This window comes from Sphaeramia orbicularis, chromosome 5 (genome assembly GCF_902148855.1).
Source record: "Sphaeramia orbicularis chromosome 5, fSphaOr1.1, whole genome shotgun sequence".
Classification (NCBI taxonomy): Eukaryota; Metazoa; Chordata; class Actinopteri; order Kurtiformes; family Apogonidae; genus Sphaeramia; species Sphaeramia orbicularis.
Window position 1 is genome coordinate 6676457 of NC_043961.1, and position 27144 is coordinate 6703600.

General features: G+C 37.9%; 1 protein-coding gene across 8 annotated transcripts in view; it reads left to right on the forward strand.

Moving 5' to 3' along the window:
* iqsec1b (IQ motif and Sec7 domain ArfGEF 1b) overlaps nucleotides 1-27144 on the forward strand; it is a 519258-nt gene that overhangs the window by 461958 nt on the left and 30156 nt on the right. For 7 of the 8 annotated variants that reach the window (XM_030133550.1, XM_030133551.1, XM_030133552.1 and 4 more), the window contains 3 exons: nucleotides 19106-19385; nucleotides 23100-24361; nucleotides 25470-25631. In XM_030133550.1, the coding sequence (XP_029989410.1) occupies nucleotides 19106-19385; nucleotides 23100-24361; nucleotides 25470-25631 (1704 nt within the window). Of the gene's footprint in view, nucleotides 1-4434; nucleotides 4515-19105; nucleotides 19386-23099; nucleotides 24362-25469; nucleotides 25632-27144 lie in introns of those variants that run through there. The other variant, XM_030133555.1, reaches the window with a different exon arrangement.

The window sequence follows — 27144 nt, forward strand, 5'->3', positions numbered from 1 at the left end:
CATTTAAAACATTATAAAAGAAACGTAAAAAGTGATTAAAAACAGCAAGTGAGAAAACAACACATAAAATCCAAAAATAAAAAAACACATATTGAAGTAAGAGTTGCAGTGCAGAGTTTCGAAAGAGAATCTAAAATTTAAAACGTTAAAAGCCTTTTATTCAAAGGCAGCAGTGAACAGGTGAGTCTTTAACCTGGACTTAAAAGAACTCAGACTCTCAGCAGACCCGATATTTTCTGGTAGTTTGTTCCAGATATATGGAGCATAGAAACTGAACACTGATTCTCCATGTTTAGTTCTGACTTTTGGAACACAGAGCAGACCTGCACCAGACCACCTGAGTAGTCTGGATGGTTCATACTGGACTAGAAGGTCTCTGATGGATTTTGGGCCTAAACCATTCAGTGCTTTATATGCTAGCAAGAGAATTTTAAAGTCTATTCTCTGAGAGACAGGGAGCCAGTGTAGAGACCTCAGAACTGGACTGATGTGGTCCAGTGTAGAGACCTCAGAACTGGACTGATGTGGTCCAGTGTAGAGACCTCAAAACTGGACTGATGTGGTCCACTCTCTTGGTCTTAGTGAGGACTCGAGCAGCAGCATTCTGGATCAGCTGCAGTCGTCTGATAGACTTAGACTAAGATAAACTTAGTGTGTTACCTGGCATTGTTTCAGTCGTAGTCCTGTGTTTTGTTTGGCCCTCCGACCTCTTCTTCGTTGGTTTATGTCCGGTCTTCTTCATGTATCTCCAGGGGTACCCCAATAAAAAGTCAGTTTCCTCCCCTTCCTCTTCCCTTTTCGAAAGTCTCGTAATGGGAAGAAGTAGGTCATCTGTTGTTATCCATTGTCATCATGTATTATTAAGTGATTTTATTTTCCTTTTTGGCATCTAATTTTATTTATATTGTTGTCTACATAGTAATCGAGTAGATTGAGTATCGACACTAATTGATTGTACATGATCATTGAGGGGTAAACTAAGTGTGTGTGTGTGAGAGGATGCTAACCGGAGTCTGTTTCATTATAGTTTGGGGCTGGACCACAGTCAGGACTAATTGCGTTTTAATTTGCATGTTGCCAGAATAAACAGAGTGCGAGTACTATTTCCTCCTCCAATCACAACGCTGTGTCCTGCGGGTCCATTCTACATCACACCAGTAAGAAACACAACGCAGACACGATACCACCGGTCACACGAGCACCTGCACTAAAGCTACATATGTTGACAAGCGCTAATAATTCCAAACTGGAAAAGAGGTGATATTTAACAGTATTTGACCTGTTCGGACCTTATCTGGCCTGTGTCCGCTGAGGTCGTATTCGAAGGAAAACAAGTCGCCATTTTAGTTTTTCTCATCACGCAGAAAGCAAAGTCTGGTTTCTTGTGTTGTTGCGATTCTGTGCACGTGCCTCAAAGGTCATAAGGAGAAACTTATGCAAAGTAATGTGACCAAAGAACCGAGACAGTTGCTGAATTATAAGCACCGTTCTAAGGACATAAAGCAAATAAGGCCACATAGGATTCAGCGAAGGGCATATTTCCTCTCAATGCACATGTTGCTACACATCAAATTAGCCATCAAACAAGTCTTTGAACTGGAATGCAATGGTAACATGTCATAAGGGCCTTCTAGCAACTGAAACTTCACAACTAATTTAATTTATCAAGCACTGAAGGTTTACGCTTAGCTACTAACTTGACAGGTGAGGGTGAATTTGGCAGCAAATAAGGTTCTGCCTCATTGACTAATCAACTGATAATCCAATAAACCCAAGATCTGACTGAACAAAAGTTTGCCGTTTTCTGTTCATATAAGCCAATTGTATTATGCTACATGCTTTCACGACGCTTAGAATATAAATAAATGATTAAAAATGCACTCTGAGGCACCGGTTCAACACATCGCAGACAGCATCATCCCTCCGTGGCTTAAGAGCTGTATGCAGAGTAGCACTCTGCTCCAGTGTGGGAGTCAAAGAACACTTACAAGAACTCTTCAAAAATTCTAACACTATTGTTCAATTTGACCCGACTTCGCAGCTTGTCTTAGATTTTGCGTTTGTCATCTTGGGATCATCCCTCAGGTCAAGTACGAGGGCAGTTTCCGGAAAAGACAGAAATGTTCTGCAGAGGGGAAAAAAGTTGAGTTGAGCTTTATTTTAAATTTAGAAGGTTTTTTTGGTACTTAACTTAAGAGTTTAAAGCAAAAAAAAGTAGTAATAGTAGTGGTTTATTCGGGCGTTAATTACTTGTAACAACAAACAAAAAACAACATATCCATTGTTTCATATACAATGCGACCGAAAGGGTTTAGGACTTATTTTGCTGAACCCTATTTACAATTAACACAATGTTTCCACATGAAAACAAACAAACAAAAAAATTCAATGTCATCAGTGCTAGATATACAACAGATGAGAATACCTGTACATGTAAAACTGCAGGACAAACATCCCAGTCACCAAAATAAATGTTGGCACTGTAGGTTTGTGCAAACTACTAATACATAATTGCAATGTGATTTATACATACTCGTTTTTTTGTTGTTGTTGTTGCTTTCCTCAAAAGGAAGGAGGTGAGTAGGGTAGACTGTGGATTTATAAAATGCTGGACTTTGGATCCACGGATTGGAGTTTCCTGAAGTTTTTAGGTCTAGGAATTAAAAGTACTTTGGTTAGGGTTAGGGAAAGATTAGGCCTTGGTATAAATATTACATTATTTAGCACGTTTTACCTCATCTCTAGATGTTTTTTGTATTAAACTAATCTAAACTATACCCAAGAACTACCAGTTCCCATAGCTAACTATAAAAAGTCACTTGGTTGTTAATAGTTCATACATGCGTAGCCTTTACATAGCGTGAAGACAGTCTTTACTGAATGACTTGGCACAGTTTCAGACCTATCAGTACGTAAAAATACATCACAACTCTCCAATCTACTGCACAGTGCAGTCATCCACTGTCAAGAAAGAGATGAGAGAGACTAAAATAACTCGGGGCAGCTGTCTGAAACTATCCCTTTCTGCATTCAAACAGATGTAGTGGGTGTTAAGTGCTGTGAATTTACCTTAAGCTTGAAGGTCATGATTAATGCTAAGGGGAACAGACAAGTTCCGATAGAGCTGGGCTGGGCTGAATGTTTAAATTGGTTCCTACTTAAACAGGCCAGGGATCGCCACAGCTGCAGTATTAGGCCCTTCCTAGGCTTAATCACTGTTGTTGTTTTTTTTTTTTATTATTTTCATTTTTTAGCCTTGGGGTATCAAATATTCATGCTCAACTCAAGTGCTGAGTTTTATGATTAGCATTGTCAACAGCTGAACTTCCAGAATGGAGGGTCGGGAGTTCTTTGTCCACATTTGTCCTTCGAGAGATCATAATCTCTTGCTTTGTAATTAGCTATTATGAACTTGACATTCTCAAATATTCTCCCTTGTGCACTTTACGCAAACTTTCACCATATGGGAGGCATTTTACTCCTTTTTATTAAGTCTCGTAATGGCCCATAAGAGAGACATTCTGTGCAAATTCCCTGATCTGTCTTTCATTTGATATACTGTAATTTGGATTTTTTCTACATGATATACTGCAGAGCTATTAACTTTTTTTTTTCTTAGACAGTGGAGCACAGATTCATTTCAAGGGCCTGATATTTACCCAGACCAAACCTATTAGCTGTGTTATCTCAGTGCTTTATACAGTCTTAGTTGGATAACATCTTTGGTCCACTTGAAACACACCCGTTGTTTGGGTAATGATGTCATTGTACGGAAATAGGCCCCTTACTTCTTCGTATCGGACCAAGAAAATGAGCCTAAACATCAGCAGGGTGGAGATCTGACTCAGACTTTCCTTATTAACTTGTTGTTGCCGTGTTTGTTTTAAGGATAACTCAGCAGGCGAAGCAGATGTTGCCATTGTCTGTGAGAGAAGATTTGATAGAATTGGCTTGTAAGGCCTTTGGAAAGTAATGATTCTCAGACACTGTACTCATGTCTTCCACACGAAGATAAAAGTTGATGTCCGAGGACAGTTGTGCGGAACCGAAGCTCACATTACTGCATCAGCTATAACGGTATATCCACGAGTTTCCCCCAGGCTTCACGCTTCCTGCTCAGATCCTCTTGCTATTAATAAAACCCTCTCTCCCATTTCTACTTCTTACTTGTTGGCCCTTCCTGATTAAGACCCTCCTCATCTGTGGGGAACCAGTTCTCCCGCTGCCACACGACCCAGTTTCCTCTGGAGGAATTCCCTCCCTCTTCCTGAGCTTCCCCACCACAGCGAACGCCCCCTCCTCGCAAGGCTCTGAAGGCACGGCCAGAGCGAGAGGGGCGTCTGAGAGCAGAGCTGTTTGGAGGCAGGGTGGGCAGGCTGCAAAAGTTACATTTAGCCTGAGGATGGAGTAACGGGGAGCGAGGTGGGGAAAGGTCTGGTGTAGGGCAACATGTGGTGTCTGCAGTGTGCCTCAGACCGGAGCCAGTCCCTACTGGAGCTGGAGTCAACCAGTTGGTAAGCTCGGCGTTGAGTTTGTTCCTAGTGTTACTGTGTGTAGAAGTCAATACTTTTAATAGTTGCTTGTCATGTACTTAGTCTCTTATTTGGCTCTGCATTTGTGTCATGGTGCAGGTTGTACATTTCACTAATGGTCTGTTCTGCATTCAGGGACTACTGCCAGACTCCTCTGAGATCAATTGAGAAAGCGCTTATTAATATCCACCAAATTTGCTGTTACTCCTTCTTGGATTGAATTGCTTTAATGCAGTGGATTGTGTGCCAGAGTTGAGCTGGTGATGAAATTTACAAGGTGCACACTGTGTGTATATAATGCGTGCCTCATTGTTGATGCAGCAACAGTTGCTGCTACATTGATGAGCCGGTATTTGATTTTCCAGCCACGTGAGACGCAAGTGAATGCAGCGTGGTCATATTTTGTTCTTACAGTGTTTTCTCACTCATGTTTAATCAGCTTAAGCTGATTCAAAGGGGTACTCAGTTGTGGTAAACACACAAGGCCTCTGTGTGAAGTGTGAATAGAATAACAGCGGCTGCTCTCTGACTGTTGATAAAATGTTACTCGATAAAAAGAATCTGTTTTACAACTGAACACAAAAGCCAATCACTGAGTAAGTCACACATAGACATTTTCATTTCTATGGATGGTTATTAACCTTTTAACCTCTGCCAAAGTGACAGAAGTGAAAGGTTAAATGCATGTCTTGATACATGAAATGTATACTTTTTATGTTCAGCATGGGGCTAAACATTAAAAAAAAAAAACATTGATTGTACATCCGGTTAACCAAAAGGATCTACTGACCTAAACTGTTAAATAGTTGTGGATCCACTAATCCTATCAATCCATGTACATAATTGGTGTAAAATACAGTTATTTATCTTTTCATGGTCATCAGATATGACCCATTTGGACGTTCAGAGGCTCCGTAGTTACGGTGGAAACACCGTCATCTTCTACAACATTGATTCACCAGTAAAACCCATGGAGTTGGATCAATGGAGACACTGGGTTTACATTCAGTTAATGATAGATTTGCTGAAAAAAAAATCACTTTTTCTTCAGTTTTTGCTGTTGTTATATAATAACCTTTGAATTTACTGTGAGCTTTTGTGAACATCTAAATTAAATATAGGAAATTAAATATAGGAAATACATGATTTAGAGTGGAACATACAAACATACAACATACAAAAGGGTAATAATATAAGAAATGGTGATATACTACTTAAGAAAGGTTAAATAGAGAGAAAAGATCATTTTGGGAACTGGCACAAAAGTAGCACTGGGTCTTTATGGGTTAATAAATTGCTCTTAACATTTAACTGGTTTCCATTAAAAATCCCCTTCAAAACTCAAATTCTCCCCAACTTCATAATTCCCCTTCTCTGCATTTTCACGTTGCGGTGTACACCTCATGATTAGTCTGTGCACTTTGACCTGGAAAACCTGCAGAGAGGTGATTTAAATATTACACTGTGGCTTTGTGACTTAAGGCTAACCCTTAAACAAAGGTGCCAGATGTGGTTTTAAAAGTTCAGTACTGGTATCAGCAGATTTTTACACCCACATAAAACGGCTTTAACCTCTCGCTCCCTCTTCACTTAGATTACAGCCACCCATTCAATCCCATAACCCACAATGCACTGCACCGGCCCATGACAGTGCATAAATTGCTGGCTGATAGAATTTTAATTATGTGTTTGTAGTGGAAGGTGGTGTGATATCCCCAGCAAAGGAAGGGTGGGGGGGATGGGAGATGGGAGATGAGGTGATGTGAGGATAGAGCTGCTGTTGACGCCTCCCCTGGAGATGTCCTCCCCGTCCTGCAGAGCAGCTTCTTCAAGTAGAGCCACTTCTCACTGTGTCAGTCCACAGTGATGAATTAATTACTCTGACCTGCCACTCACACACAACCTGCCTCTGCCTCTGCTGCAGTGTTTGTTGCATCTGTAATGGAGGTCTGCTCTTCTGAGGTAGTTTTTTTTAGGTTATTTCTGCGAGTAGGAATATCAAAAACTAATGCACTGATAGTCATTAAAGTTCACTGTAAGCCCGGATAAGTAGAGTTTACTCAAAAAATTTGAGGCAAGTGATTGCACTTAAATGATTTGAGTAATGATCGACTAATCAATTGGTTTAAGTAGGTTCAATTTTAATGCTAAAAGTATTGAACTTAAACTATTAAGTAGAAAACACTAAAAGACAAGTTATTTGTACTTTAAATCTGTTGTAAGATCAACCCCACTATCCAACCATTCAACTCAGCATTTTAGGTTACACTGACTAATTTTCTCAATTGCAGCCAGATTAGTTTATCACTGATTATACCACATTTTTTAAGACAATCAAACTCAAAATCCTATTCCTGTCCAAAATAGTTATGAAATTATTTAACTTAACATATTGTAGCATGAAAGGAAGTAAGCTCAATGTCATTTGTCAATACAAGACATGTTTTTAATTTGACAAGACATTATAATTTCCATTGTTCAGTAACAGTCATAGATGAACAATAAAGCCATAGTTCTTCCTCTGGCTCTGACTCATGGTGCAGCTCTACAAAACTACTAAAACAAACCCAAAAAGGCCAATAAACACTGCCATACACACATTAAATCCAAATTAACACTAACACCACAACCCCGCTGAACCCCTGCACAGAAAAATAACACATTTTCAACAACATGCCCAATACCCACAATGCAATGCAAAGATAAAAAGGTGTGGTCATGACCAAAACTGAGTGATTTAATTCCATTCATCTTAAACTTTTTCGTACTTTCAACAATGTCTACAAATTAGTAGAATATACTTAACATTTTATAGTAACATCATAAAATTTAAATCATTCAAGTGCATTGTAATTAAAGCATTTTAGTAAATACAAATTCCGTGCTTACAGTGTTGGGGGGTAACATTTTGGATCAGCCTTTTTCCCCCCTCATGTGTATTAGGGTCAGCCCAATTAAGTGTTTCTATCAACTGTTGATTCCAATTATTAGTTCAACAGTCACTGCACATTCATAGATTAACTTTAACCAGCTGAATATATAGTCTTTGTTGGGATTAAAATGTTCCAGGTCTTCTAATGGATTTTTTTAATAAACACAGTGCTACACTACAGTGACATGCAAAACCATAACGATAAACCACTAGTTAATGACAAATATACATTCTATTTAGGTTTACAATTAAGCCATAAAGAGCAAGTGTGACTTCTGTAAAAGCTCCCAAATACATTTCTGTCCATATTTTACCTTTCTTAAGTGATTTATCACCATATATCATATTATCCTCTATATTTAGCTTTTTTTTTTCCAGTGAAAATCAGCTATTTTCCTCATTTAATTTACTGATCATGTACTTCAGTCGTCATGATGAGATTATAGTTGAGGGTTATATATCAAAAAACTGAGAGAAAACTTTAGAAAAAATTTACTTTTTCAGCAAATCTATCATTAACTGTACATAAACCCAGTGTCTCCATTCACTGTCATTGATCCAACTCCATGGGTTTTACTGGTGAATCAATGTTGTAGAAGATGACGGTGTTTCCATGGTAACTATGGAGCCTCTGAACATCCAAATGGTTCATATCTGATGACCATGAAAAGATGAATAACTGTATTTTACACCAATTATTTACATGTATTGATATAATTATTGGATCAACAGGTATTAACCCATAAAGACCCAGTGCTACTTTTGTGGCAGTTCCCAGATGAACTTTTCTCTCTTTTTAGCCGTTTTTAAGTGACTTATCACCATTTATCATGATATTATTCGCTCTATTTTGCACTTTTTAATTGAAAATCAGGTATTTTCCTTTATTTAATTAGCTGATTATGTACTATAATCATCATGCTGAGATTTCCTTTGAGGGTTATTATAACAAAAACAGAGAAAATTGAAGAAAATGTGACTTTTTCAGTAAAATATATCATGAATTGAACATAAACCCAGTGTCCATCCACTGTCATTGATCCAACTCCACAGGTTTTCCTGGTAAATCAGTGTTGTAGAAGATGATGGTGTTTCCATGGTAACTACGTAGTCTCTGAACATCCAAATATGGTCATATTTGATGACCATGAAAAGATGAATAACTGTATTTTACACCAATCATGAACAGTTTAGATCAGTAGATGCTTTTGGTTAAAGGTGGATGTTTGGGTCTTTATGGGTTAATCTGCAAAATGACCAGAGAAGGAAGGTCGAAAGAAGGCGAAAGTGTTGCGTTATTCAGAATTCACAGATTTTACATTTACATTTACATTTATGCATTTGGCAGATGCTTCTTTCCAAAGTGACTTACAGGGGAAAACCAATCAAATCAATCAATCAGTCAAATTTTATTTATATAATGCCAGATCACAACAAAAGTTATCTCATGACATTTTATATATAGAGTTGGTCAAAACCAGACTCTAAGCCAATTTACAGAAACCCAACAGAATCCTCCAGGAGCAAACACTAGTGACTGGTGACAGTGGCGAGGAAAAACTTCCCTTTAACAGCAGAAACCTCGAGCAGACCCAGACTCCTGGAAGATTTTACAGCTTGACCAGTAAAAGGCAGTTTGATTTGTCCAACCAACTTCTCACGGTCTCCTTCAACACTTCAGGGACCAATTATCAAACTTGCAATCTCATTCAAAGGAAAATTACAATCACACATTACCTACTTCAGATGTTTGATTGGCTAAAATTGTGGCTCACTGCAACGCAGTCAGGTTAAAAGAGTGTGCAGGGAATTAGAGAAACACCGAGCATGTAAAATTGACAATGTGATGGTACCAGTCCCAATCATGCAGTGATTAATGGATAGAGACAGCTGCTAACTATAGCGTCAGGATTGCAATCAGTGGGAAATGATATGTTGTATCCCCCTGGTTCCTCATAACAAAGCAGTAATTTTGGGTTTTAGGTAGAGTCACATGAAAACAGGAGTTTATTTTTAACTTTGAAAGTTGCTGCAGATGCTTCCTGTGTTTTTTCTGAGCTAAAACAGGCTAATTATCTCATAAGTCCAGCTCTGAATGTACAATATTTCTTCACCCTGATGGAAATCACTCTGATCATAGATGGGTGCTTCTCTGAAACTGGTCCTAAAAACAGGACAGAGGAGCTAAAAATTCAAACCAGATGTAGGCTAATGTTATGAAGCAAGTTTGGAAGCACTTTGGGTTGATTTGAAAAATAAATATTTAAGAAAATCAAATTTTCATTGAAAGATAATGTAAAGTTATTTTATTCAATTTGGCAGCCCTTTATACATTACTTTAATATTAAGTAAGTAGGCAGACCCCCCCCTCCCCCCCCTTATTTATTTATTTATTCATTTATTTATTTATTCTTATGTGTATATGTGAGTGCAGGTGTAGTGTTCTTGTTCTGACATCACATATAGTGGATACTATATATGACTTTTTTATATTGTCATTGTTGTAATTTCAATAAAAAGAGTTTAAAAAAAAAACAAAACACATTTTTATATTATTTTACATTATATTTAATACAAAAGTCCACATGTAACACGGTCAAAAGGACACAAAAATTACATGCTACTATTTTTTTTAATATCTTTTTATTCTCTCACAGGTACATTTTGGTAATTGAACTAATTATTCAAGGCAGAGTGTTTCACAAAAATGACCACTGTTGCAAAATCATTCACGATTTATATGTGTTTAAATGGGCAGGTTCCGTATGTAACACAAGTGGACACGATGGGTTACATAGTGTTTATGTTTATGTTTACGCATTTGGCAGACGCTTTTTTCCAAAGCGACTTACAGGGGAAAACCAATTAAATCACTCAATCAATCAAATTTTATTTATATAGCGCCAGATCACAAAAAAGTTATCTCTTGACATTTTATATATAGAGTTGGTCAAAACCAGACTCTAAGTCATGGTGTACATAGTGGGCAGTACATAGTGGGCAAGTACATAGTGGGCAGCTATGGCTCAGTTGACAGAGTGTGTCGTCCAATGACCAAAGGGTTGGTGGTTCGAATCCTGGCTCCGACTGTCCACATGTCGAAGTGCCCTTGGGCAAGACACTGAACCCTAAATTGCTCCCAGCAGCAGCGCCTTGCATGGCACACATACTGGTGTATGAGTGTGTGCGTGTGAATGGGTGAATGTGAGGCCTTGTTAAAGTGCTTTGGGCACCGTGAAGGCGTGTAAAATGTGCTATATTAGTTCAGTACATTTACCATTTAACACACAAAACCTGGAATGAGACTGAGATTGATGAAAAACTCGTGTGGATTAGAAAAACCACTAGGATCGACACATTTAACACAGTGTCTTTGTTTAGAGTCTATAGAAGACCATTTACACACATTTTTACATCTAATGCACTGACACCTAGAGAGATTTAATGTCCATATTTGGGTCCTATTTTTGGACACAATATTTGATTAAAAATTCATTCATTATGGGATGGCTCAGAGCAAGAGGATGTTTTTTTGCATTTATCTGAGGTCATCATTAGGTCCATCCTGGGGGGAAATATGTCTACATTTACCTTTTATTATTGGGTCTAAAAAGCTGTTACCAAAATAAGCCCAGTTTCACAGAAGCACCCAGATTCTAACTTAACTAAATGAAGTAATTGGATAAAAACATGTCCTCCCCAAAGTATTTTTGACGTGAGCAATGTGGTTCCTGCAGCTGTGAAGTGTTTGACATTTCATTTTGACTTTTAACCTCATGACAGGCCGCCATCAAACTTTTCCAACGGTTTTTGATTTGGTGGATGGTTCGGTGGATTCCAGCTTCAATCATCTCCTCAGACAATTTGAAGAACTTCCTTTTGGTGCTTTTCAGCCACTCAGGCATTCCTCAAATCTTTTAGGGTCTCCAGCAAGTTATAAAAGCTGCCGTCTTCCCTTCCGGAACCTCGTCAAGTATTTATTCCTATTAGAGAGTAATGATAGGAATGATTGAAGTGATTATCCGAAAACCCAACACTATACCCGACGGAAATTTCCTTCCAGCGTCTCCGATCGAAGTGATTCCGTTCTGATTAGGTTCTTCTTCCAATTACTTGTGAAAATTTAGATCCATATAAATGCAATTGTAGAACTGGTAATGATCTCATCTGAAGGCATAATACAGCAAAGCAAAGAACGTTCCCAACCCTTTCCTTTATGTCTCTAAGGAGTCATTTACCCTCATAGGGAAGAATTATATAATACATTCAAACTGATTAAATAAACTGAGCTTCAGGCTTCATTGAAATGTGGACGGGAACATTTCAGATACTGTGATGATGGTCACGTTTAATCCGTTTTCAGTCCATCTGAGGACGACTCCCAGTTGGTTTCAGAATCATATACCTGCTGTCTTGACATATTCTAAGGCTCTTATTCCATCGTCCTTTTACCTTCTTTTTTATATTTCGCCTTTGCTGCTTCAAAATGGGATTTTCTGAGTTAGACATTAATTTTAATGAGGCTGGATGCTCTCAGTCTCTCAGTGAACCGACGGATCCGACCAAAGTCATCTCTCTCTCTCTCTTCTTATAGTCGTAGGAATTGGATCAGTAACGCTTTGACTCAACCTCTGCGCCGTGGGGGGAAGCAGTGGAGATTCATACATATTGAAATTTATGTCGAAGCTTCTTTGATTTCTGCCTGAATTGTTGTCCTCAGCAACCTTTTGCTGTTTTGAAGCCGCACCTCTGTTGTTTCTTTGCATTAAAGGTTTTATAGCAGGGGTCTCAAACATGCGGCCAGAGGGCCAAATGCGGCCCGCCAAAGGTTCCAGTCCGGCCTGTGGCATGAATTTGCAAAGTGCAAAAAATTCCACAGTCAAGGCTGTCGAACTCATAATAGCATCATAGCATAACAGCATAATAACCTACAAAAAATAATGATTCCATATTTTCTTCTGGGTTTGATGTGACAATAATAATATTTCATTCATTTTCTGAACCCACTTTATCCTCACTAGGGTCACGGGGGTCACTTAGAGCCTATCCCAGCTACTTACGGGCGAAGGTGGGGTACACCCTGGACATTTCGCCAGTTCATCTCAGGGCTGAACATATAGAAACAAACACTCACTCTCACATTCACACCTATGGGCAATTTAAATTAACCAATTAACCTATTAGTGCATGTGTTTGGATGGTGGGAGGAAGGCGCAGTACCCGGAGAGAACCCACGCAGACATGAGGAGAACATGCAAACTCCACGCAGAAAGGTCCAACCCCCGTCGACTGGTGTTGGAATTGAACCCAGGACCTTTTTGCTGTGAGGCACGAGTGCTAACCACTGCACCATACATAATGCTGATAAATAATGACAACTTCAAATTTTTGTCTTTGCTTTAGTGCAAAAATAACTTTAAATTCTGAAAATATCTACATTTACAAACTATCCTGTAACAATAAAATGTGAATAACCTGAACAAATATGAACAACCTGAAATGTCTAAAGAAAATTAAGCACAATTTGAATATTTTGCCTGTTACTCAGTGTTTAGTGTTTTTAGATCCGATCCATAATGCATGTGTATAAATGTTAAGTGGAGGCAGAATATTGTTAAAACGGCACTTATTTTTCTTAAGAAATTTCAGTTTTTTCAGGTAATTCATATCTTTTTTGTTTGGATAGTTTATAAAAGTATTTTCATAATTTAATTGGGTTTTTTGCACTGAAACAAAAACAGAGATTTGGAGTTGTCGTTATTTATATGTTATTCTGTTATTATTTTACTGGTCCGGCCCACTGCAGATCAAATCAGGCTGAATGTGGAACCTGAAAGAAAATGAGTTTGAGAGCCCTGGTTTATAGGCTTTGTATTTTTGTTTTGTGTATGTGCAGATCTTCTTGTTGAGTGACTCTAATGCAGCATAATCAGATAATTCAACACATAGGCATGCCCGCAGTGCTATCATGCTCTTAGTCTCGCTACCTAGAGGCCTGTGCGTATTCTCGCTTCAAGCTGAGTGCTACATTTAAAGAATGCCAACCCTCTCTTTCCATCTAAACAAATGGATATTTGCAATTAGACATCCTCTGGTGGAGCAGATGTATTACAGCTCACCCTTCAGTCTAATTAAAGGACCCTGTCTGTCTGATTAGATTTGTTCCTTTTAGAATTAAAAATGTGTTGAAGATGCACGAGGAGTCAAGTGAAGATGCAGAGAAGGGGTTTAGTAACAAGCGCTGCTCAGAAAGAAAGAAAGAGGACATTTTCTTCTAATGAGAGATGTTATCCCATGACAGAGGAGCCCCGCCTACCTCACTGTGGTTTGGCTCAAAGTCAACAAGTCCTCCAAAATAAACAACCAAATCATGGGTTTGCAAAAGACTCCAAATGGAATAATTTCTGATAAATATTCACTAAGGATGGCGTGGTTTGTCATTCCCTTTTTAAACTGTCACAAGTCAGGTATTAAAACTACAGAAGAGGATTAGGGCCACTGGGAAAAAAAATTAAGGTCTAATACATATTTTTGTTTTTTTTATTATTATTCTAAGAAAAAAGTCAGAATTTTTACTTTAATCTCAGAATTCTGACTGCTTTAAATCTTTTTTTTTTTTTTTTTTTTTTTAATTAATGTTCTTAGTGGTTTTATACAGAAGAGGAGTAGGGCCACTGGGGAAAAAAAAAAAAAAAAAAGGTCCAATTTTTTTTTTTTTTTTTTTTTTTTTTTAATTTTATTATGAGAAAAAAGTCAGAATTCTGAGATTAAAGTCAAAATTCCGAGGAAAAAAAAGTCTGGATTCTGTCTTTTTCTCAGAATTCTGACTTTAATCTCAGAATTCTAATTTTTTTCTCAGAATTAAAAAAATATATATATTGGAGCTTAATTTATTTTATTTTTCCCAGTGGCCCTACTCCTCTTCCATATGAAACCACTCAGTTAAAATTAGAAAACAACTGTGGTTTAGACTGAGAAATAAATCAGAAATTGAGGGCCTTTTTGATGTTTTTATATTCATAACAGCCCAGTTATCTCTTTTAAATCCTATATACGATGTTCTACTTATGTATAATGAATTAGTTTTACATTTCATTGGGTATTTCATGTTTTTTAGAGAAAATCAATAACATTTTCATAAAGAAAATCAACAGGTCTGTCATTGTTTGCTTATGAATGATGTCAAGGGAAGGTTAACATCTGGTCGAACAAATTAAATTACAATAATCTACACCAAACTTATATTTTGGGGTAGGTAATTACTTATGTTTTCAGGAAAATATATTTTGAAATGAGAAAAAACTTGTGAAAAAAATTTGAGGAGTTTTATGAGAATGAATGTTTGTAAAGTGACAAAGTTTTATAAACTTTCATTTTATAAACTCTCATAAATAAACCAAATTTATTCCAAATACTTTGATATTTGACTATAATATTATTTGTCATATTCTAAACACAGTGTTTAAAATTAATAAATGCATATATCTATGCTTTTATTAATCAATACATTTGAATATAATGTTAATGTTATTTGTATGTTGTAAATATTGTAAAAAAAAAAAAAAAAAAAAAAAAAGTATATGATATTGATAATTGAAATAAAAAATGTCTAATTTGATATTTACTTTTGTTGTCCATCTGTGACGCTGACATTTTTCAAAACTCGTTCTATTTAGGTTTGATTAAATAATTTTTTCCTCTATAACCAATTATTCGGTTGTAAAATAGAGGGTTTAGGGTATACACTGAATACATATCAGGATGAAAATGTGAGGAACTCCACTTTGGAGAACTTTGGAATTCTCGCAACAAATAGACATTAATTTTTTGTCCATCTGTGACGCAGTAGTTTTTGATCTTTTTCATTAAAAATATTTGAAACTAAATTTTGCCCTTTGAGTCTGTTTAAGATGGCATTTAGACCTTTACAATTATGTGGAATATTTGTCTTAAACTTGTCTGGTTAAAAGTTATGAATCATCCTTTAGCTGAATAAATATATCCTGTCCTGTCGAAAACAACAATAAGTGAAGGAATGTTTTTCACCCAGAAGTAATTATTTCTAATTACCACACTGTGCGTTTATGGAATAGACTGTTTTTCCAGGACAGGACGATGGCAGCTGTCATTTATCACCGCTCATTTCCTCTTACACTCACTGCTCGGAGCCTCTCTGACATGAAACCTCTTTCCTATTACAGGTTTTATTCTGGCCTTTATTATCCTTGGCACATTCTCCCACAGGTTCAGGCTTTCGACAAGGTTACGCAGTGATAAATGTCTGCAGAATCCTGTCCTTGTTCCACGCATTTCCACTTCATCCATCAGCTGTCGACAAACAAAATGAAACGATATTGATCATATTTTGCTAAACGGGTGCGTTGAGGTTCTCAGTTTGATCACAGGTCTTAAAAGTGAAGGAAAAGCTTTTGTCTGTGTCCACGCGATGGTTTCACTTCAGCGCTGCTTCTGTTTTTGATGAATCAAAGCTGATTTTCTCACTCAGATTGATCGACTAGGGTCTCGGGCACCGTAAACTGTCGGCGGGGGGGGGGGGGGGGGGGGGGGGGGAGGGTACAAATTCATGGGACCCAGAATTCCCAGGGAGCCCAGTGGGTGTAGATTAGAAGTTTGGGGAAATTTTGTCTAAGCTCCAGAGTAAAACAGAGGCATAGAAGCTGGCAGTCAAAGAAAATCTGGAATTAAGCAAAAAAACAAAAACAAAAACATTGAATTAAGCAAAAAAAAATCTTGAATTAAGAAAAAAGCAGCTTGAATTAAACAAAAAAAAAAAAAATCTTGAATAAAGTTTAAAAAAAAAAAATCTTGAATTAAGCAAAAAAAAATCTTGAAGTAAAAAAAAAATGTTGAATTAAGCAAAAAAAAATCTTGAATTAAGCAAAAAAAAAAAAAAATCTTAAATTAAGCAAAAAATCTTGAATTAAGCAAAAAAAATCTTAAATTAAGCAAAAAAAAAAGTCTTGAATTAAGCAAAAAACAAATATTGAATCAAGCAAAAAAAAATCTTAAATTAAGCAAAAAAAAAATCTTGAATTAAGCAAAAAAAAAAATCTTGAATTAAGAAAAAAAAATCTTGAATTAAGCAAAAAAAAATCTTAAATTAAGCAAAAAAATCTTGAATTAAGAAAAAAAAACCTTGAATTAAGCAAAAAAAAAATCTGCCAATGGAAAAAGTGAAAATTATCTTTGTAAGATTTGTTGAAATCAGATTTTCTAGATCTATTGTCTAAAAATGCTGCGTTGAGGTTCTCAGTTTGATCACAGGTCTTAAAAGTGAAGGAAAAGCTTTTGTCTGTGTCCATGCGATGGTTTCACTTCAGCGCTGCTTCTGTTTTTGATGAATCAAAGCTGACTTTCCCACTCAGATTGATCGACTGGGGTCTGGGGTGCCATGTGGGGGGGGGGGGGGGGTAAACTTGAGAAATTCATGGGACCCAGAATTCCCAGGGGGCCCAGTGGCTATAGATTGGAAGTTGGGGAAATTTTGTTCAAGCTCCAGAGTAAAACAGGCATAGAAGCTGGCAGTCGGACATCCAAATTTAAGTTTCCTGGGTTTTTTTCCCCACAAATTTTTTTTCCCCACACAATGTTTTCTGGTTTATTTTTCCCTACTAAATATTTTTTCTGGTATTTTTCCCTACTAAATATTTTTTCTGGTATTTTTTTCCCTCTAAATTTTTTTCCTGGTATTTTTTTTTCCCTACTTAATTTTTTTCCTGGTCCTGGTACAATTTCAGACCATCCAGCACCTGGTTCCACTGTTTGATGGTTTTAAAAGAATTGTATATTGTACATTGTATATTATTCATTGTCATTGACACTCGTTAATCTTTCTATATTGTATAACTGTTAACTGTTACGTTGCACCTTTTTGAAGCAACCAAAGCATCTGTGTCTGAAGAAAGCTCTTGTTTTTTACACTGCAGTCAGATCAGGTTGCTGTGGTTTTTCCAGTAAAACGACTTTGACTCCTTAAATTAGTGCTTATTGAGCTTTCTCAAAGTACTGAAGCTCAGTGCACTTTAGCCCTGACGACTTATCACAGTTGTCAGACAGAGGTGTGGAGAACGTGGACAGATCTGTGAGTGACGTTTATCTGCAGCTGTTGTTGAGGCTGATCTGATCAGTCGACCGGGGTTGGATTTGTGCTGGTGTGAGTAAACAAAGATCTGAATTTGTCTTAATATTCAAGGCACTGCTTCATGTATTGTCATTGCTCTTGAAACTGTGTCGCTCTGATTGAGGCTCTGACAGTAATTTCACTGTTTGTTTTGCTGTTTGGCGGTCATCAGTTCTTCTTGGATATTTCATGTCTTGTGATTTATTGATTTTTTTTTTTAACTTTTTATTCAGATATTTTCATTTTTCCACAAAACAGAACATCCTCTGACATAGGACCCTATGAATTAAAGTACAAATGGAATACAATAGAAATACCATAAAGAGAAATCACATGGAAAATGAATATTTGTTTGTACCAAGGAAAATTACAGCAGTACAATATCAGTCATAGAAAGACATAACAAGCTTACACTAGAAAAAATCAAAATCTTACCAAGTGTATTTAAAATAAGACATAATCACCTATAGAGTAACTTTTCAGTGAGATATAAGAACTTATTTTTAGACAATAGATCTTGAAAATCTTATTTCAAGAAATCTTACCAAGATAAGTTTCACTTGTTTCATTGACAGATTTTTTTTTTTTTTGCTCGAATTAAGCAAAAAAAAAAAAAACAAAAAAAAAAAACCTTGAATTAAACAAAAAAAATCTTGAATTAAGCAAAAAAAAAAATCTGGAATTAAGCAAAAAAAAAAAAAAAAAAAAAATCTGGAATTAAACAAAAAAAAAATTTGAATTAAGCAAAAAAAAAAAAAAAGATCTTGAATTAGGAAAAAAAAAAACCTTAAGCAAGAAAAAAAATCTGGAATTAAGTAAAAAAAAATTATTAAATTAAATTAAGCAAAAAAAAAAATCTTGAATTAAGCAAAAAATATATGGAATTAAGTAAAAAATAAATAAAATAAAAATCTGGAATTAAGCAAAAAATATCTTGAATTAAGCAAAAAATCTGCCAATGGAACAAGTGAAAATTATCTTGATAAGATTTGTTGAAATCAGATTTTCCAGATCTATTGTCCATAAATCAGTTCTTATATCTCAGTGAAAAGTTCCTCTTTAGGTAATTCTGTCTTATTTTAAGTGTGATGATATATTTGGACTAGAAATGAGAAAAATACACTTGGTAAGAATTAGATTTTTTCCAGTGTATAATAGCTCCCATTCCTTCATCAGTCACCCAAATACTAATCTAGTTCCATCTTGGTTCAACAGTGTCCGTCTTTCTTTCCTCTGGTTTAATCCTACAGACTTCCAGCTGCTGTCAAACACATGCACATAGTGAAGAGGAAATGCACACAGGACTATCAGCTCTCACACTGCTGCTATAAATTCTCTCACTCATATTTATACCCTGCCGGTGGTATCAAAGTTCACTTTCTCCTGTTTGTCACATGTTTGTCTCTGAGCTGTCCAGGAAACACAAAGCTGCGGTGCATTCCCTCAGGATAGTGACTCAGCAGACTCAGCCTGTCCGTTCTGTGTGTGTTTGTGTTCCAGTGTGGAAGGTGATGCTCCAGGCAGCGAGGTGGGCGCCTCTGTGGACCCCAGTGGAGGCTACAGTTGCGTCCCAGTGACCCACAGCGGCGGGCTCGGTCCGGACCACCTGGACAGCCAGCTCTACGGTCACATCCTGCTGCCAGGCCACCAGCGGCCCCGTCGGCCCAAACTCCAGCACTCGCAGTCCATCCTCCGCAAGCAGGCTGAGGAGGAGGCCATCAAACGCTCCCGCTCGCTGTCAGAGAGCTATGAGCTCTCATCAGACCTACAGGACAAGCAGGTGAGGAGGAGGGAGGAGGGGGAGGGAGGAGGGAGGAGGGGGAGGGGACACAAACAAGACAAGATTGAAAGACTTTTTATTTCAATCCACTTGATCACAGGTGTCAAACATGCGGCCTGTGGGCCAAAACCGGCCCACCAAAGGGTCCAATCTGGCCTGTGGGATGAATTTATGAAATGCAAAAATTACACTGAAGATATTAACAATCAATGGTGTCAAAATCATTTTAATTCAGGTTCCACATACAGACACATGCAGTCTAATTAGATTTCAAGTGGGTCAGAACCAGTAAAATATTATCATAAGAACCTGTAAATGATGACAACCCCAAATTTTCCCTTTTTTTTGGTGTAAAAAGGTAAAATTACATGAAAACGTTTACATTACCAAACTATACTTTAACAAAAAATGTGAATAGCCTGAACAAATATGAACAAACAGAAATGTCTGAAGAAAAGTAAATCCAATTTTACCAATATTCTGCCTGTTACTAAATGTTTTGTCTGATTGTAACGCACATGTGTAAACGATAAACAGATAAACTGAGGCATAATATTGTTAAAATTGCACTTGTTTTTCTTAAGACAATTAAAATTGTTCATGTTATTCAGATTTTTAAGGAAACTTTGTAGATGTAAACCTGATAAAAATAGAATTTTACTTTTTTCCATGTTATTATTTTACTGGTCCAGCCCACTGGACATCAAATTGGGCTGAATGTGGAACTGTGGAACACATTTATTTGCTTCAAAAATTAAATGCATGGATATTTTTGTAACTCCATAGGAGAAAAAAACTCGATCGCATTGTTTTTTTTTCATGCCTAAGGAAGAATAAAAACACTGAAGAAAAAAATCTTGACTAGGTTCTCACAATTCATGCATGAAAGGGTTAAGATCCTGTTCAAATGTTCATATTCTATTAGTTCAGAACCAACATCAGAACATTATTTTAGTTCAATCCCAACAAAGGAACTAACAGTATTTAATAAAAGAGCGTTAAATAATAATAAATAAAATATAAACAAAAAAGAAAGACAAAAATGAACCTCCACAATATCTGCATTTGAATAAATACCTAAAAATATCGATACAGTACTTTTTAATATCGATACAGTATTGTGAAATGAAATATCGCGATATATTGCAGAACTGATATTTTCTTACACCCTTAATCATGAGGAGAGTGAATCTTTTGAACAAGTCTTTTTAATGTAAGGCACAGTTTTCATATCATATATTACACTTTTCTGTCTTTCTGTAGCAATAATAAAAGACTTTTTGAAGATTATTCTATGACTGAACTGTCATTGTGCTGAAGCCCCAGACGTCTGTCTAACCCAGGTCATATAGTAGCTGTATAGTTTAGCCTTATGGTGAATCCGCTCTGTCTCCTTCCCACTACACTGGTCCTCTTATTAACAAGTGGCAGTTGTTGCCTGTCGGAGTGAGACCTGCTGCCATGGTCCATGTTCCTGTGGCCGCTGTGAGTCCTTTCCTCTGCTTGGCTCTCACAGACACAAGCACAGGGAAACATGATTAGTGTCATTCTCCATCATGACTGCAGGCTGGAGGTACTGGGAAACTGGGTCACTGTGCAAAAAGCACCGACCTGAAGCAGGAGGAAATGTAATAGAGCACTGGACACCACTCTAATTATAGTGATGTTACATTAGAGTAATGATCTGTTTCCAAGTCATTTCATTTAATTGTACACCAAGCAATATACCTGACAAAAAACCGCTCTGCGTCTCTTTTTTAGATCCCTCACCACTGCAAAGCCCTTTGCTAATCACATTTTGTGTCAGTATTTTACTACATCGACACTGGTTCTGTCTTTATACTCATTTTTAATGTCTCACAGTGCTACTCCCACCATTTCTCTTCTAAATCATGTTTTTTGGCAGTAATTCAAGCTTCCTTTTTCAGATTTTTTTAAGCCATTGCCAGTTTTAATCAAAGTCCCACATTATTCATATTGTCTTGTGTTCTATTTGAGTATAATAACCTTTAAAGCTCACTATTTTGCTATGATCAAGTCCTGTCACATTTCAAGTCTTCATTTAAGTCTTGTAATTCTGATTTAATTATTAATTATTAAAATGTTTACATTTGTAGAATACACAGTGTTTTCCTCAATTTCTTGTTCATTTTAATACCTGGTCCAACTAAAAGTACATTTTTTTGGACAAATATAATGATAACAACAAAAATAGCTCATAAGAGTTTGACTTAAGAGCTTTCCATGTTTTCTTGATAATAACCAAAATCACTGAATGAATGAATGAATGAATGAATGAATTTACTTATTTATTTTTGGTTTTTATATTATTCATTGCACTTAGTACAATAATTATAACAAACATAATTCATTAAATACTCAACAAAATGAACCAGTACAGCCAAAGTAATCAAAAAAAAATAAAATAAAATAAAAATAAAAATAAAAATAAAAATAATAATACAGTCTACTCTCGTTAAACCGCCCGCTGTTATAGCGCTATTTCCGCCTATCGCCATCCGCCAGCCCAGTTCCATGCACAAACAACACTTATACCATTGATTTCCCGACCGTTATACCGCCTGCGTGATTGCCATTGAGTACACATAAATTTTAACAATGCACTGAAACAAACGCGCCAGACGCTGATCGCGACAAGCTACGAGTAGGTCTACGGAACGGCCACCGTTCATTTATCGCAGAACACTCAGTAGGTCAGGATGTCGGGAAGAGGACGTGGGATTAAGCCAAAGCCTCAAGATGATGGGGTGTCATTTCCCGACACTGTATAATAATGCTTAAAATGTTTCCCCACTTTAAATGATCCCTTACAACATAACAGAATCAAGATTTATTTAGAAACGCAATTAGAACGGGTTAACGGAGGCAGCATAGACATCATATAGTAAAGACATGCACATTATGGACGCAACCGGTTGTAACGCCATTTTCGCTATACCGCCAATTTGGCCGTGAACGGAAGTTGGAGGTATAACGAGAGTAGACTGTAATAATAATAATAATAATAATCAGCAATAACAACAAAATAAGCCACAAAATGAACAAAATTGAAGAAATATGGAATAATTGGAGTAAAATACAGTTCTTCATCTTTTCATGGTTATCAGATATGGCTCATTTGGACGTTCAGAGGCTCCGTAGTTACTGTGGAAACACTGTCATCTTCTACAGCATTAATTCACCAGTAAAACCCATGGGGTTGGATCAATGACAGTGGATGGACACACTGGGATTATGTTCAGTTAATGACAGATTTTACTGAAAAAATCACTTTTTCTTTATTTTTCTCTGTTTTTAATATAATAAAACCCAACTTTACTCTGAGCTTGTATGAACATCTACATGATCAGTGAATTAAATGTAGGAAAATACCTGATTTTCACTGAAAAACAAAATACAGAGGATAATATTACAGTAAATGGTGATAAATCACTAAAGGATGGTTAAATAAGGAGAAAAATTAATTAGGGCACTGCCATAAATGTCACACTGGTATGGGTTAATACTGTTCTTAACCCTTTCATATCCATTCAGTGTTACAGTATATGGTCATCTTATCCATTTTAAACTTGGTTGATGATTGCCTATTGTTCCAGTGTTGTTCCAAGTTGGATTACAGTAAAGCCTCAAGGGATTATTTTGTTCTCCACTAATTTCATGGAGGGATTTATGACTTTTGTTCTGTTTCTGCAGGTGGAGATGCTAGAGCGCAAATATGGTGGGCGTTTCATAACCCGGCATGCAGCCCGCACCATCCAGACAGCCTTCCGCCAGTACCAGATGAACAAGAACTTTGAACGTCTTAGAAGTTCTATGTCTGAGAACCGTATGTCCAGACGAATTGTCCTGTCCAATATGAGAATGCAGTTTTCCTTTGAAGGACCTGAGAAAGTCCACAGCTCCTACTTCGAAGGAAAGCAGGTTTCGCTAACAGATGACGGCACTAAAATCGGTGCCCTGGTACAATCAGAACATGCTGGGGATTTGGGCATGCAGGCCAAAACCCCAACAGGACAGACGGACTTCTCAGATGCTATAACAGAACTTGAAGATGCCTTCTCGAGGCAGGTCAAATCTCTAGCCGAGTCCATAGACGATGCCCTTAACTGTCGCAGTCTCCATGGCGATGAAGGTCAATCTGAGCCGAGTAGAAGCCACCAGGAAATGGACAGGGATATGAGCTGTCAGGTGAAACCTGCCCACAGCGCCTCGGAGCACCGCAAACTGGACGAGATGACGGCATCATACAGCGACGTTACACTTTACATCGACGAAGAGGAGCTGTCGCCTCCTCTGCCTCTGTCTCAGTCCGTCGACCGACCTTCCAGCACGGAATCCGACCTGCGACAGCGCTCCCTCAACTCCTCGCAGGACTACTGGTCTCTGGCTCATAAGGACGAGAAAGGGGACACAGACACCAGCTGCCGGAGTACCCCATCTCTGGAGTGCCAAGAGCAGCGTCTGCGGGTCGACCACCTCCCCTTGCTGACCATCGAACCCCCCAGCGACAGTTCGGTGGAGCTCAGCGATCGTTCGGACCGCAGCTCGTTGAAGAGACAGAACGCCTACGAACGGACTCTCAGCAACCAGCAGAGCAGCCCCAAACACATCAGCCACGGTCTACCACCCCGAGGTCCATCCAGGGAAGACGACGCCCCCCGGCACCGGCCACGACAACTGGAACCCCACCTGGCAATCAACGGCACCGCTAACCGACAGAGCAAGTCAGAGTCGGACTTCTCTGACGGTGACAATGACAGCATTAACAGCACATCAAATTCCAACGACACCATCAACTGCAGCTCGGAGTCATCATCCAGAGACAGTCTACGGGAACAGACCCTCAGTAAGCAGACGTACCACAAAGAGACCCGCAACAGCTGGGACTCGCCTGCTTTTAGCAATGACATCATCCGCAAGAGGCACTACCGCATTGGCCTGAACCTCTTCAACAAGTACGTATCCTCCTCTGCATGACTTCAGACGCACTTTAGCCTTTTAACCAATCAACTTTCAGTCCCATTCTCTGTATCAGCTGAGGTAGGGGTGTCAAATCCTGGTCCTCGAAAGCTACTATCCTGCATGTTTTAGATGTATCCCTCTTCCAACACACCTGATTCAAATCATAAGCCTACCATCAAGCTCTGCAGAAGCCTGATAATGACCATCAGGTGGACTGGACCAGGATTGGAGACCCCTGAGCTGAGGGGTTAAGTAAAGGTTAAGTAAATCCGATCAATGACTATCTGCTTGTTTCACTTAAGGCACAAATGAGTCCAAGGATGTTTTCACACCTTCTTTTGTTAGCCCTGGTTGGAATAATTTAATGAGTTTGTAAAGTTGGAATGTTTCCGTCTTGGTTCAGTTTCTGTTTACACATTAAAGATGGGTTCTTCTCTGAAACTGGTCCTAAAAACAGAACATGGGGGCTAAAAATTCAAACCAGACGTAGACTAATGTTATGAAGCAAGTTTGGAAGCACTTTGGGTCTGTTTGAAAAACAAATACTGAGATAAAAGAGAAATTATTTTTCAGATAAAACACATTTTTCTATTATTTTTCTTTTTTTTTTTAAGCAAAAATCTGCGTGTAACACAGTCAAAAGGACACAAAAATTACACGCAACTATTTTTTTCCAAATATCTTTTTACTCTCTCACAGGTACATTTTGGGAATTGAACTAATTATTCAAGGCAGAGTGTTTCACAAAAATGACCGCTGTTGCAAAATCACTTCTTCTTCTTCTTCTGCATCATCAATCTTTATGGGTTAATTATTTGTGATCAACACCACAGAGAAAACAGCCCCTCTCCTCTCCTGTCAGATTTCATCCCATGCCACTCTGCATCGCCCCCCCCCCTGTCTTTTATAAATCCCATCCCTCATCTGACACACATTTGGCGAGGGGCAGGAGTGCAGTGGGATAATCACAGATTTGGATCGTGTCCTCACTCTTTCCATTTTGGCTCACGGTCTCTCATCTCTTTCTCTCTCTCTTTCTCTCTCTCTCTCTCTCTCTCCCCTCTCTCTCGCTCTCTCTCTGTCTCTCTTCTGTTTATCCAGGAAACCAGAAAAGGGCATCCAGTATCTGATAGAGCGAAACTTTGTTCCAGACACCCCAGTGGGTGTGGCCCACTTCCTGCTCCAGAGGAAAGGACTGAGTAGGCAGATGATTGGCGAATTCTTGGGGAACAGGCAGAAACAATTCAACAGAGACGTCCTTGAGTAAGTTTACGCCTGAATGTTTTACAAATCTATTAACTGTGCAACACTGAACATTGAACATATCAAGAGTTTCTAATAGATGCCACTGAAAGAACCTCGAACCTCTCTTATTAAAAGGAAATTGTGTTTTAGCTCCTAAAAATAAAAACATTTATCATTATTTTGTTGGAACTGACTTTGCAATCTACATCCATTCAAACTGTCTTTAGAGTCTAAGTACGATGTAATAACTCAAGATGCATCCAGGAAATAAACAGAAATAGAATCTACTCAGGAAACTGATGTTATGCTCAGACAAACACACTGATTTGCTTTATATTCCTGAGGTCTTTTCATAGAAGAGGGAAGTCATAATGATCTTGTATTTTCCAGTGGTGATTCTTTGCCTCCTTTGAATCGAGTGCCTAATTTATTCTTTTAAACTGGTCTGATTTATTTGAAGCAGTGAGTCAAAGCATCCACTCGAAGCGTGCCGCTGGTGCTATCAGAGCCCATTGAGATTCAGCGCAGGATAAGGCCAGAAAAGGTCCGTCAGTGTCAGTTTGACAGGCATATCTAAAGGGCTCCTTGAGAAAACGTCTATAAATCCTGACATGTGCAAGGTATCATGGGCTCTGGAGAGCAGAGTCACAATCCTCACATCACAGAGAAGTCCTCCGATCAGACAAAGTGACAAATGCCCTCCCTCTCCCTCTCTCTCTCTCTCTCTCTCTCTCTCTCTCTCTACAGAGTTCTTCAGTTTTTCAGGTTATAGTTTTATACTCTAATTTCAACTGTGCACTGCCTGTCCAGCAACAAAATGTACTATATATCAGCTACTAATAGGGTCAACCAATCTGACAAATACTTCATAAAAACAGATAATCTTTTCATTCATGATCTGAATCATAATTTTCTCTGCTGATGAAACATGTAGGCAAGTTACAAACAAACTATAACTGGGTTTTTCAAGCAATTTCTGGAGGGTTTAGTTTTGTTATTTGACTAAAAATAATAATAATAATAATAATAAAGGATTGGATTTATATAGCGCCTTTCTAGACACCCAAAGCACTTTATATTATTGACCCATTATTCATTCACTCTCACATTCACACTCTGGTGGTGATAAACTACATTTGTAGCCACAGCTGCCCTGGGACAGACTGACAGAAGCGTGGCTGCCAATTTGCTCCTGACCATCACCAAACATTCATACACCAGTGTGAGTGGCACTGGAGGCAAGGAGGGTGAAGTGTCTTGCCCAAGGACACAGCGGACTGACTAGGACAGAGCGGGATTCAAACCACCAACCCTTCCGTTATTGGACGACCCGCTCTACCACCTGAGCCACAACTATATTATACAGCTATATTAAACTATATTATTGCATTATTTAGACCAGTGTTTTTCAATCTTGGGGTCGAGACCCCATGTGGGGTCGCCTGGAATTCAAATGGGGTCGCCTGAAATTTCAAGTAATTGATTAAAAAAAAAAACCTTAAAAAACTTACTACTAAAAAATATATGGTGA